A 13,780-nucleotide genomic window follows, 5' to 3' on the forward strand; every position below is an offset into this window, starting at 1 on the left:
TGGTTTTTGTGGCCCTACCTATTGTATTCTTAGGTACATTCCATTGTAATGGCTGCTACGGAGGACGGATTATGCCTACAGTTAATGCCTTTTCTTCAGAATACTTCAAGGCAGCCCAGCTTCCCACCCATGCTTGTTATGCTTATATTTTGCAGAAGCAGCTTGGGAATTCACTCAAAGAAACAGGGGAAGAGAAGTAGCTGCCTTCTATACCAACAAGGGGAGGGGGGATTTTAACTGGTCTCTACCTAAACTGGAAAGGGATTCTACTGAATGTAACGGCTGTCATTGAGCATTTCCAGGATAAGGAATGAACGGTAAGCACAATTTTTTTTTCTTCCCAGTCATCATGAGGACTTACAGAACAGAGTGTTAGACGTTAAGATCTCTAAAGGACCATGTAAGTAAACGGACACCCAGATACAGCTGGAATTCAGGCAACATAGCAGAAGTTATAGCTTTAATTCACATGATAAATATCTTCCACAAGTATTTTTTTTCTTTTCTCTGAAAACCTATACAAGTAACCCACTGAAAAATGTGACCAGGTCACACAGTGGCCTAGTGGTTAGCACTTCTGCCTCACAGCACTGGGGTCATGAGTTCGATTCCCGACCATGGCCTTATCTGTGTGGAGTTTGTATGTTCTCCCTGTGTTTGCGTGGGTTTCCTCCGGGTGCTCCGGTTTCCTCCCACACTCCAAAAACATACTTGTAGGTTAATTGGCAGCAATCAAAAATTGACCCTAGTTTCTCCATGTCTGTCTGTCTGTGTGTGAGTGTGTGTCTATAGTAGGGAATTTAGACTGTAAGCTCCAATGGGGCAGGGACTGATGTGAATGAGTTCTCTGTACAGCGCTGCGGAATTAGTGGCGCTATATAAATAAATGATGATGATGATGATGATGATGATGATACTCAAGCTGGGGTGCAAACATACATCTGCTTGGTCTGGGTTGTGATGTGACAGGATAGGTTTGGGTACAGAATAAGTAACTATTTATAGAAGCACTGGCAAAACATTGTTATGAATTGCAAAACAATCACCTAGTGAAATAATAGTAAAATAATTAAATAGTGGTAAGTAGCACAGTGATAAATATTCATCAAGACAATAAAAAGCAGTGTCTTGAATTACTGTACAACCTATTAAAATTGTATTTATTTTTTTCCATTTTTTGTACCCCTAGCAGTAGGTGTAATAAAAATACATAAGATAGATATAGACTGATCTGATCACGTGGGGCGCGAACCTCCCGCCACTGCCCTTAGTCTGCCAATCAGGAGATGGCTAAGCACATCATATAGGTGAACAGAGTTGACATAAGAAGAATGAAGAGGAGCTGCGGATGAAGCCATGGACACTGAGAAAGTAGAGGGGGTGCAAGATGACAGACAAGTAGAAATTAATCATTAAGTAAAGAAGAAGAGTAATTAACAGAGGTAATAAAGATCCAAGAGGAGGAGTCATAACTACATAAACAAAAAGAAGGGTGAAATTGAAGGGAAGAGGAGAAATAGGAGAGTGACCAAAACAATGGCCAGAGTGATTAAAAGGATTGGAGCAGCAGACTGACTAAGAAGAGTGAGAGGAGGTCATATAAACAGAGGGTTGAGAGAATAGATAAAGAAGGACAACACCAGGAAGGATAAAGCGTGAGGGAGAGAAGCAGTAATAACAGATTTAATAAGAGAACATAAGAAGAGTAGTGAGGTACGGAGAGTGAGAGAGAAAGAGTAAGAGAAACTTACAGGAGCAAAGAGCAGAGGCACATTACAGAAATAATCACATAAGTAGATAGAGGGATACAGTGGGGACAAGGAAGATCCTAGAGACTAGTGAGTAGCAGATACAGTAGAGCAGGCATATAGTGCCAGGGCCACAGTGAGGGCCAGCTGAGACCTCAGGACTGAAGTGACGGATGCAAATATCTGAACTATGAAACACCAGTGTGCCACTTACCTCAGGGGACTGTACAATCCAGCCTTCCATACAGAGATATAATTTTCCACTAACCACACTGCAGTGTTCACCCCACAAGCTCATTATTTTCATGTAAGGCCTGTCAAGGTGAAATGGGACAGCTCTGCCGACCAAAAATTGTAACTAACCTAATTTTTAACTTTGCAAACATCTGGTAGTTGGGGGTCTGTCATAAAATAGTGCAACGAGTGCCTAGGGGCCTGCACCGCCCAAGACTGTGGGGGGAAGGGGGTCACTGAATACTCCACAACTGCAAAGTTACACAAACTTTATTAACCAAAAATTAAATACAAGCAACAGTAATAGAAGTCAAGACTATAAGTTATGTTAATGGTATTTCACTGAATTTGAATGCAATGTGGGTGGAACATATTGTCAGTTTTTAACAATTATCATCCAATTTGCATGCGCTCAGTTAAATAAGTGTAATTACCTCTCTATTCCCATGTCTTTTCCCCATCTACTTTCTCTGAATACAAAAGTCCTCCCATTAAAAGTGTCGTTTCAGAAGATCTTGCCTTCCTCTGTGTCGTAGTTGATAACACGCTCTTCTTCCACTCATAGAGTGAGGAAGTGTCCACCAGGGAGTACCACAAGTTTTAAATTATCTTGATTGTAGCTCTAGTGAACATAAAATGTCAAACATGCATTAGTGGTTATATGGAAAATGCTCCTTCCAACAAATTAATATAATGCACCCAACTCTTAGACCTAAAACATACTTTTAGTACATATGTTGTCAGTGTTACTGTCTTGATGCTTGTTTTTGCTGTACGGCCTTTTTGAATTCATTGTTTTGAGGTTCAAACACATCATAAAAGACCCTGTGTTTCTCTGAATGTTCTCTGATGTAGAGCAGGTCATCCACAGGATAAAGGTCATCTTTTCCTGCCCATACAGTAAGGCTATACCTGCAATGAGAAAACGTTATTGATCATCAGTCTCGCTGTTGACAACAAGTGAACCACATTGTGATTGGCTTATAAAAATAACCACTGCTCGATAGATCTTAATCTGGAATGCAGTAAGTACCCCGATTACACATTAGTGATTTCAATGGATAAATAGAGGTTTTATACAGGTGCACAATGAACAATCCTTTAGGACACAAAGCAGCCCTATTCAATCTTGGCAATTGCCAAACTACTCTGATTGCAAGCAATATTCATTTTAACCCATCCTTACAGCACTCTGTTCTTCCATGTAAAACACTGCCTGCAATGAACATCTGAACTGTGTTACACTTATTTCTAAATATAATGCTTGCTGTCTAAAAGGCAACGGGGCTGATGCAGAGTCTGACGTAAAACGGGAGTATCTTACACTTAAACAGGCCTTGTAGTTTACTCTGATACAAAATTTAAACGATAGAAAGAATATCCCCCCAATAAAAAGGTAGAATGGTGGAAGAGTGATTAGCATTTCTGCCTCACAGAGCAGGAGTAAGGAGTACGATTCCAAACTAGAGTCTTATCTGTGTGAGTTTGTATGTTCTCCCTTTATTTCCTCCTCCCACACTCCAAAAACATGCTGGTAGGTTAATTGGCTGCTGCCAGAATTAATCTCAGTATCAGTGTCTTTGTGTGCGTGCGTTAGGTAATTTAGACTATAAGATCCATTGAGGCAGGGACGAATGTGAATGGCAAACATTCTCTCTAGAACACTGCGTAATTGGTGGCGCCATATAAAAGAAATAAAAAAGTCAGTGTGAGATATTTACTTGTATTGGTAATTACTTTCAGTTGCCCAATTATGGATATACAGTATATCTATAATATAATACATATGTATTAATAACCAATGCTTGCACTGGTTTACCTGTCTGATGTCTGCAACAGCCACTGTAGCGGAGGCCATGACTGTCGTACTAAGGCCGCTCTTACTGGGAAAGTTACCGGCTGGCTCAAAGTTTTACAGATCTCCTCCATTTCTCTCACCATCTCCCAGCTGTAGCCTGAAAGTCCAACAAATGTTTTATTTAACATTACGATAATACTGTTGAGAACATCACCCTCAGACACAAATATGAAACTGGTAATTAATGTAATGCAAAATAATGTAATGTAAAATGAATGGTCATGGTAATACTTAAAATTACAAAAACATCAGATAAAATTATACAGCATGTCGAAAACAAGTTATAAATGATGTTCAAATACATTTTATATTTGTTGTCAACAAAATGTTTCTCTTTTTTATATTTCTAGCCCAAAATTATGAAAGCCATCAGGATAAAAATTAGCAATATGTACACATACGGTGTGGTCAAAAGGTTTACACTTATTATTTTGCATTGTGTGTCATATTTCATATGTTGTGATGTTATCTGTAAAGTATGGTTTAATGCTTTAGAAAGTTTAAATTACGCCAGTTGGGTGACATGTAACAAATTGGCTATGTGTATTCAATAACTCTTCTGTGTAAATGGCAGACTCAGTATGGTTCATTAGCTAGGCAATATCATAACTTAAAGGTCCTGCTAGTTCTGATAGCAACTGAATTACAAACTGTATTTAAAACCAAGAGGGCACTGTGCTGAATAGTAAAAGTATGTAAAGCAGTGGTGGATTACTCAGTTAGGAGAAGGCTATTTCTGAGCCTATAAAAACGTGCAGGCCAGAGAATGGAGCGTGTCAGTGTGAGATTGGAAGTTTTGTCTCCAAACCCCACAAATCCAGTGCGGTGCTAATTTGGAGTGACAGATTGAAGAGGTCATACTCTGATCTGAGGAATATCAACATTTGGGAAACAGCGGTAAACTGACTTTGTCTGGGATTTAGCTGTCTTGTTATCATATTGGGACTTTGCCATCGAGCTACCATCCTGGGACTTTGCCTTGTCATTTGCTGGACTATTGTTACCCACCTGCCTTCTAAAGTTGCCATTTCATTGCCATACATTGTACCTTGATCTGTAGTTGATTTGAATGCTCTAAGAACTCCCCATATCCTCATAGCTTTCAACTATATTTTAGAACATAGCTGCTGGGATTCAAATCCATTATGCCACCAGAGCATTAGTGAGGTCAGGTACTGATGTTTTGCGATAAGACCTGGCTCAGTCAGCGTTTGTATTCATCCCAAAGATGTTCAATGCAGGCTAGTCAAGTTCATCTACATCAAACCATATTTTCTATGGACCTCACTTTCTGCACCAGGAAAGGGCCTTCCCCTTTGTGACTTAGTATAGCATATGTAACCGGTCTCACGTGCAAGGAGAAGTCTTCGCATCCATCTAGAAAAATCTCTATCTTACACCAGTACCACTCAGCCACAGCCATAATATCTAGTACAGTGGAAGGTGAGACTAGCAGAGGAAGTGCAAAGTATATATATTATATATATATATATATATATATATATATATATATATATAAAATCTTTTTTCAAATCCCCCTTAACTTACCTTTCAATCGCCTGAAACTCCGAGTCCCGATTCCCTTCGTCGCTGTTCTGCGCTCTTCCGTGCTGCGCTCCTCCGTGCTGTGCTCCTCCATGAATGTCAGGCGTGATGACGTCATCATGCCCGACATTCACTGCGAGCACAGCACGGAAGAAGGGAGCAGGGAGGGTGACCGCAAAAGGTACGTTTTTTAGTTATTTTTTTGTTTTGTTTTTCTTCAGAAGTCCTGCCTCGGGCCTCCTTGCCCGTTGGGCCCCCAGGAACCTGCCCGTCGTGCCAAGACGGCCCTGCACACCTTAGAGTCTGGCCTCCATGCATGGATCTACTGACCAATGACAATAGAGGTGATGGCAAACTGTGCTATCACTTCTGTTTTCACATTATATCTGCATCATTCGCCACTATGAGTGCTTGATGTCCTCAGGAAGTCACTACACTGGTATTAACTGCTGGCTTCTCCGCACCATTTTCTAGGATCATTCAAAACACATGCACAACCATGATTGAGGCTGGGAGAGGGAATAATGTTATCATGAAACGGGAGTCAAATGAAGGTGTTTGTGGGGTAACCGCTAGAGAATATAATGAAGGTATGTATGGGTTATGCGGCTAAAGTTTAGCATGAAGGTGAATGTGGGGCAGCTAGAAAGCAGTGTAAAGGAGGAGTCAGGGTGGAGAGAGAGCAGCGTATTTGGGTGGGGTGTGTAGTGGGGGTGGGAGCGGTGTAATGATGTGTGGCCCTGAGAATGGCATGGAGGTGGGGGGCAGAAAGTAGTGTACATGAGGGATACTCTGGATGTGAAGGAAATCGTAGCATGGATGTGAGGGAGGAAGCAAGCAGTGGAGGGGACAGAGTACAAAAACAAACTGTAAAATGAGAGTGGCAAACTCTGCACCACCTATTCACAAATCCAGGTAAACTGGCGGTTGCACAGCAAACATGTTCATGACAGTGAAATATATCTGAATATCGAACTGGTTCAACATTTTTGAGCATTTCTACATTCTACCAACAACAGTTGTGGAGCTATCCACATGCTGATGACTGCAGAGAAAAATTGTGCCACTGCAAAAACACATAGGGGCTGCTGAATTTCCCATTGTGACTCAGGCCATGTGAGGCCATAATGTTGTTTTGCCTAGAAATCTCTGCATTAAAAGATCAAAAGTAACATACCTCATTGGTGTCCTTATTCAAGCTGCGGTACAATGTGATTTTGATAAATAACTGACCATTAGTTCTCACTAATCCTGTTCAATGAAGTGTTAACATATGTCAGTGTAAGTCACATTTGTGATGGCATGTTCATGTGAATCAGTACAGGAACATAAAAATATAAAATGTTCCCAAGAACAGTGGCTAGTCATGAAGACTAAGTGTTCACTGTTCAAACAGCATTAAAACAGTGCAGAGTCCCATTGAAAGGAGAGGATTAACATTATTATGCCCTACAGTACTTCTGCTTTTGACCTGGCTCAAGAGCTATACAGGTTATTAAGGAACATAGAAGCAGTTAAGTAATGTCCTTGGAACTCTGCAGTAATATGTATTGTTTAGCAAGCAGTTACTAGGCAAGTTTCATATGTTGCAGTGATAAACTGAAATGTCTATGGTTGGAAATGTTATACCACAAAAGTTTTTGGGGGTTATATTTAAACAGAAAATGTTAAATTCTAAAGTATGTTTACTTAGGATCGTATACGAAAAGTCATCTGTTAAAGGCATCTGTTATATCCACCCAAAAAATCAGACTGGAGTATTGACCTTTCCCGTTTTCCCTTTGAAAACGCATTGGTGCACCAGGTATGCGGACTATAACCGTTTGACCTGAGGTGTCATCCCTTTAAATTCAATAGACCAATGTGACGAAATGAGTGTGATAACCCTGTGAGCATTCGGTTTCTCATTTCTCACATAATGTGGAGCCCTTGCTTTTGTTCCCCAGCTCACCAGACTACAACTGCATTGTCCAATAACATGTGGCTAAGGGGACATTGTAGTTCAGTGTACATATGTATATTGTATATTGATGGCAGTAAGGTTGCTATTCATTGTCTTTAAAGTTAAGCCAGGGGGATTATGGGTAGGGATAAGGTTGTAAGATGCTGGAGTGGGAACACTAATTAGTGTCCATTGTTCTCACCAGGCTAGTCCAGACAGGCCATCTAACAGGGGAGGTTTTGTGGAAGGACAGCTCATCTTCACTCGCCTCTCCAACTCCCCCTAGTCCAGCACTGACCAATGGTTAAGGAGAATAGACCCAGGGGTTTGCAAAGGGAGGGGAAAGACAGTGGAAATTAGACCTGAAATATAAGGAACGATTCTTGGGGGGGGAAGGGTGTTCATTCTGGGATTTCATTCATGAAGACTGCAAGATTTAGTTTTGAGTTGTTGTTCTCTACTAAAGTCTATATATGCAGCTGAGAGAGATCCATGGTTCGTGAAGTCTGGACAGCCAGGTGACTATAAGTCCTTAAGCTATTGGGGTAAGGGAGAGATGATGTGGTAAATCTGCATGGCATTTATTTACTGTGGGTACATAATATTCTAGTGTTGTTTGTATGACAATAAATATACTGTTGTATTTCTATAACTGCATTTGCCTGAGTGACCATACGAATCCTGGAAGGTACTGGGTAGACTTCCCTGCCATAGGAAGGCACCCGTGGGTGGCCGGCCAGCCAGCGTGAAGTGGGTAGCATTGGGCCAGATAAACCCGGTATCTTCACTCATTTCGTCACAACCAATTATCACTATCAGGGTGAGAGGGGGTGGAGTGGGTACAAATGATCGGGGCCCGGGCCTGCCTGTGTAGTGTGAGGAGCCGCCAATGTGGTGTGGACATGCCCTCTTCAGGCACTATGGAAGGGGCCCCAAGAAGTTGCAGTACTGGGGCACAAAATTCCTTTTGGCAAGATCGCTCAACATCAGGACCTGTCAGATAGCTGTTAAAGACAGATTTGAGCACCTTTAATTTTACTACCACCACCGCCTGCCAGTTCATATATACGGGTTGCATCAGAAGTAAACAGTTACCAAAGCCATATACAAAAAATGAACATGCTAGTAAAATTATTTTATTCATTATTAACAGTTTAATAAAAACAAAAAAGGAGTGAAGGACAGGGATTTGGGACCTGAACAACATCACTGTCACTTTTGCTAGCAAAAACAAAAAATGTCTAAGTGATTGAAGTACTGTATATTAAAGATAAACACTACCAAAAACAATTGCTTTGGTGATCATCATATCTAGCTGTCTTCTTTCTTTCATTAATGTTTATACACACAGTGGTGTGCAAGTTTTTTGTCCCCTTATATCGGTTCTTCAAACAAAATGGTATGTAAGACAACCTTCGTAAACACAGTATACACAGTTTTTAACTTGTCATTTAATTTATTGATGGAAAGGGGAAAAAAAATAAAAGAAAGTTTTAAAACACCAATATCACCCACGTGAAATACGAACGGCCATCCTAAACTCAATAGCTGGTTGTGCCACTTTTAGCAGAAAAAACTGCAACCAAACACTTCCGATAAACTGAAGATCAGTCTTTCACATAGCTGTGGAGAAATTTTGGTACACTTTTCTCTGCAGAATTGCTTTAATGAACTTCCCTCTTTAAAGTACAGTATCTCAACTGGATTCAAGTCTAGACTTTTTCTAACTAGGTCACACCCAAAAATAAAAGAAATCAGGAGGGGCAAAAAATAACACCACTGTATCATAAAACATATTCCAAATTAGTCATGTGACAAAAATGGGCAAGGCCTGCTCATGTGTACATAAAGAAATGAACCAGGGGGGAAGGGGGGGGAGAAACAGAACAAGTGATAAGGAAACTGTGGACATTTTCTAAAAATGTGTTATTGTTGCTGAAAAAGAAGGAGGCATCAAGTTAAAAGAGAAAAAAAATTAAACATTATGGTGATGCTAATCACTACTAAGCAGGACAACAATTCACTTTTGACCGCTATCAAGGTAGAGAAATAAAGCATGTTTGTCCTTCAGAAGATACAAGTTATATGGTCATACATCACAAACAGCAATTTCAACCTTTTCTATACTTTACATCAAGGACGCTCTGCATCCGGTAGAAGAGAAGAAGCATTTGCATCTAGCAGGTGAGACTCGACAACACATATATTGCATAGTTAAGTAGTACAGTTTTTCTCTTTGAATAATGGAATTCTCTGAATTACAAACTTCATCACAACACTAAATGTCAGTACATGAATAGAATGTTCAGGGTCAGAACTATTCATGTGTCACTTATCACTAAATGTCAATTCATGTGGGTGTTCAGGCATTATAATGGAAATGGACCAATACAGTAAAATAATTATATATGACATAACTGGTATCACTGCTCACCAAATATAAATAAATATATATTTTACAGGAGGCACTACTCTCCCAATATAAGTGATAACATTACTTACCAAACAGATATCCATATTTATTAAATTATATATTTAGTGTTTTTATATACTGTATATTTTGTTGCTTTATGTACAGTCATGGCCAAATGTTTTGAGAATGACACAAATATTAGTTTTTGACAAAGTCTGCTGCATCAGTTTTTATTATGACAATTTGCATATATACTCCAGAATGTCATGAAGTGTGATCATATGAATTGCATGACAATGAACTTTATCCGAAAAAACATTTTCACTGCATTTCAGCCCTGCCACAAAAGGACCATCTGACATCCGGTCAGCGATTCTCTCCTTAACACAGGTTGACGAGGACAAGGCTGGAGATCACTCTATCATGCTGATTGACGTAGAATAACAGACTGGAAGCTTTAAAAGGAGGGTGTGTTCTTCAAATGAGTGTTCTTCCTCTGTCAACCATGGTTACCTGAAAGGAAACGTGCAGTCATCATTGGTTTGCACAAAATAGGGCTTCACAGGCAAGGATATTGCTGCTAGCACCTAAATCAACCATTTATCGGATCATCAAGAACTTCAAGGAGAGAGAGGTTCAATAGTTGTGAAGAAGGCTTCAGGGCACCCAAGAACGTCCAGCAAGCGCAAGGACCATCTCCTAAAGTTGATTCAGCTGTGGGATCGGGGCACCACCAGTGCAGAGCTTGCTCAGGAATGGCAGCAGGCAGGTGTGAGTGTATCTGCACGCACAGGGAGGCAAAGACTTTTGGAAGATACCCTGGTGTCAAGAAGGCCAGCAAAGAAGCCACTTCTCTCCAGGAAAAACATCAAGGACAGACTGACATTCTACAAAAGGTACAGGGATTGAGCTGCTGAGGACTGGGGTAAAGTCATTTTATCTGATGAATCCCCTTTCAGATTGTTTGGGGCATCTGGAAAAACACTTGTCCGTAGAAAGAAAGTTGAGCACTACCATCAGTCCTGTGTCATGTCAAAAGCAAAGCATCCTGAGACCATTCATGTGTGGGGTTGTTTCTCAGTCAAGGGAGTGGGCTCACTCACAATTTTAGAATAGAATAAAGAATGGTACCAAAACATCCTCCAAAAGCAACTTCTCCCAACCATCTAAGAACAGTTTGGTGACTAACAATGCCTTATCCAGCATGATAGTTATCACTTTTGCCTTATGGCAATGTGCTCCAAGTGGCTCAGGGATCAAAACATCAAACTTTTGGGAACCCAGACCTTAATCCCATTGAGAACTTGTGGCCAATCCTCAAGAGGAGGGTGGACAAACAAAAACCCACAAATTCTGACAAACTTCAAGCATTGATTAGTCAGTATGTGGCCCAGAAGTTGATTGACAGCATGCCAGGGCAAATTGCAGAGGTCTTCAAAAAGAAGGTTCAACAGTGCAAATATTGACTCTGCATAAACTTAATGTAATTGTCAATGAAAGCCTTTGACACTTATGAAATGCCTGTAATTTTACTTCAGTATACCATAGCAACATCTGACCAAAAGGAAAACCAATATTTGTGTCATTCTCAAAACATTTGCCCATGAGTGTACTGTGCGAAAATTACACAAAGACACCCAAATTTCCTTTAATCAGAAATCCCATATTTATTCGTCCTCTTTGCATCTAATAAATACTGTGTAAAATGCACATAGTTTTACTTACTTTGTGATCTGAAATTGTAGAAATAGTTACTCCACCTACCGCTAATGCTTCATATCTTTTACATTTACTACGAGAGGTTTGGTTGCTACTGATTGAGTGTGAGCATGATTTGATTACTTTTAGATATCTGCAGTTACAATAGCCAGAAACATCCTGTCCAAAAGTATTTTAACAAACTGCATAGTTATGTCCATTGAGGATGTTTTTTTTTCTAACCCCAAACGCTTAACAATACCAATAAAAACACATTTTCACACATATTGTACCTCTCAAAGCTGACGTATTCAAACGTCACGTTATTATACTGTTTCTCCGACCTCGTCAGTTTGCACAGCACGTCAACTCTTGGAAATATTTAACGCTGGAAGACCTATTCCAGGGGTAGGCGGCTCTCCAGGTGTTTGTGAAACTACAAGTCCCAGCATGCCTTGCCAGTAGATAACCAGCAGATAGGTGGCAAGGCATGCTGGGATTTGTAGTTTCACAACACCTGGAGAGCCTCAGGTTGCCTACCCCTGACCTATTCCAAAATTCTAGAAACATTGTAGTTTTCTTTAAAATTCAGTTTGCAGAATTTTGTCCTTTTCGTTTTGTTTTTTACCTTTCTTTCATATTTGCGTGAATTATATACTATGAAATATTTTAAAGGTATGCTGCCACAACAGTGTGCAATAAGCTACAGGGAGAGCTTGCTGACCACTGGGGGTATCCAGCTGGATATAATGCTTGTATATTATACCTTGTTTGTCATATTATATTGTGAGCGTTTTACATATTGGCTGGAAATCTTACATCTTGTTATGCCTATTACACATTCCTTGTCTCCTTACTGTGCATATTACATCCTGCTCAGCGTATTACTGCTGGGCTGTATATAATGCCATGGGACGGTTATCCTGGACACTGAATTGTATGTTGTTGTCGTCACAGGAATTGTATTTACAAGCTTGTGTGTGACACAAATGAAAATTCCCTTTTAAGTGTGAAAAAAAAAAAAAAGACAGATTTCAATAGTTTTTAAAAGCACTGTATAGGAAGCAGGCTGTGATCTCTTCAACCTACAAAAACAATATAATCTCAGTGTGGAGAGAATAGTCATCAAAGTGGCTCAATAGGTAAGATGAATCAAGATAATCTTTTTAACCTATACACATAGGCCAAGTAGATGAGTAATGGGATCATGTTCTGACTGAGCGAATCAGAAGGAATAAGGTCAGGAGCACAAGTAGTTAGTTCAGACATGTATGACTTAGTTGAGGGGAAAGTAAGTGAAAAGTGGACATGGAATGTTTAGGTAGGACTAAAACGGTCAGTAAAGGCAGATGTGTACAAAAGTGCAGTATAAATGACTATTTGCACAAATGCCCCTGTTTCTTTAGGTGCACTCTGCTAAGTTCAGGCTAAGTGCAGCATACGTATGTACGTATGAATGTGCCTATACCTATGCACCCACATGCAAAACGGAGTTTGTATTTTGCTCAACAAGATTTCGTTGTGATAAAGAGGTGAAGAAGGTGAAATTGGGAGGAGTACAGGATTGTTCTCCAGGAAAATGTAGCAGAGATCGGGTGCTTATCCTATACTCTCAATGGTATGCAATTTACACCTTGCAGGCATACTTTATAAGAAGAACACATTGTCAGGCACCCTTCCCCTAATGTATAAAAAAAATAAAAAAATAACTAAAATGTACAATAGCGACACACCTGATAAAGACAATATTTTGCCACTGTTTCCACTATCCAGACTTTTATTTTCACCCACAAACTTGCAAGTAGGTGCAATCCCCTTTTACAGGCTGCCATTCACGGACAAGGAACATCACGTACACGATGACTTAAGCTTGGCAGACCAAGAGATGCATTTGTACATAATAAAAGCTACTGAGGATCCAGGTTTTGTAGATGAGCCTTAGTGGAATAGAAACCCGTTAGAGAATAATTGGCTTCTAAAGTAGCGTGTCCATGATTGTAGAAACTGTGTGTGTAGTGTAGAGAGAAAAGTAAAGGATACAAAGGCAATAGGGCAATGTAAAGAGTCTTACAAAACTGTTGTGTGTAGACACATGTAGACGATGTAGGAAAGAGTAGATTTACCACTTTGGAAGTCTATGTTTGTGCAGGATTTTTTTCCCAAGCATCATGTCTGAGCTTAATGAAGCCTGAAGATGTATAGGACGAGAATGGAAGAACTTTAATTAGGCATAAAAGTGTATAGAAGAGAAAGATAGAGTTATAAATAGAGGCAGATTAGTCCTAAGAGAATTCCCAGTGTTTCAGTGTAACCGAGTAAGTGTCTGGAACAAATCTAGTTGA

General features: G+C 40.0%; 1 protein-coding gene across 1 annotated transcript in view; it reads right to left on the reverse strand.

Annotated features, from left to right (window-relative positions):
• Positions 1–2,234: 2,234 nt before the first annotated feature.
• FAM151B (family with sequence similarity 151 member B) overlaps positions 2,235–13,780 on the reverse strand; it is a 33,523-nt gene continuing 21,977 nt past the window's right edge. Inside the window, exons 5-7 of the mRNA XM_075193157.1 lie at positions 3,802–3,937; positions 2,695–2,894; positions 2,235–2,602 (exon numbers count right to left, since the gene is read on the reverse strand). Of these exons, the coding sequence (XP_075049258.1) occupies positions 2,729–2,894; positions 3,802–3,937 (302 nt within the window). The 3' untranslated portion in view covers positions 2,235–2,602; positions 2,695–2,728. The remainder of the gene's footprint in view (positions 2,603–2,694; positions 2,895–3,801; positions 3,938–13,780) is intronic.

Source organism: Mixophyes fleayi, chromosome 1 (genome assembly GCF_038048845.1).
Source record: "Mixophyes fleayi isolate aMixFle1 chromosome 1, aMixFle1.hap1, whole genome shotgun sequence".
Classification (NCBI taxonomy): Eukaryota; Metazoa; Chordata; class Amphibia; order Anura; family Limnodynastidae; genus Mixophyes; species Mixophyes fleayi.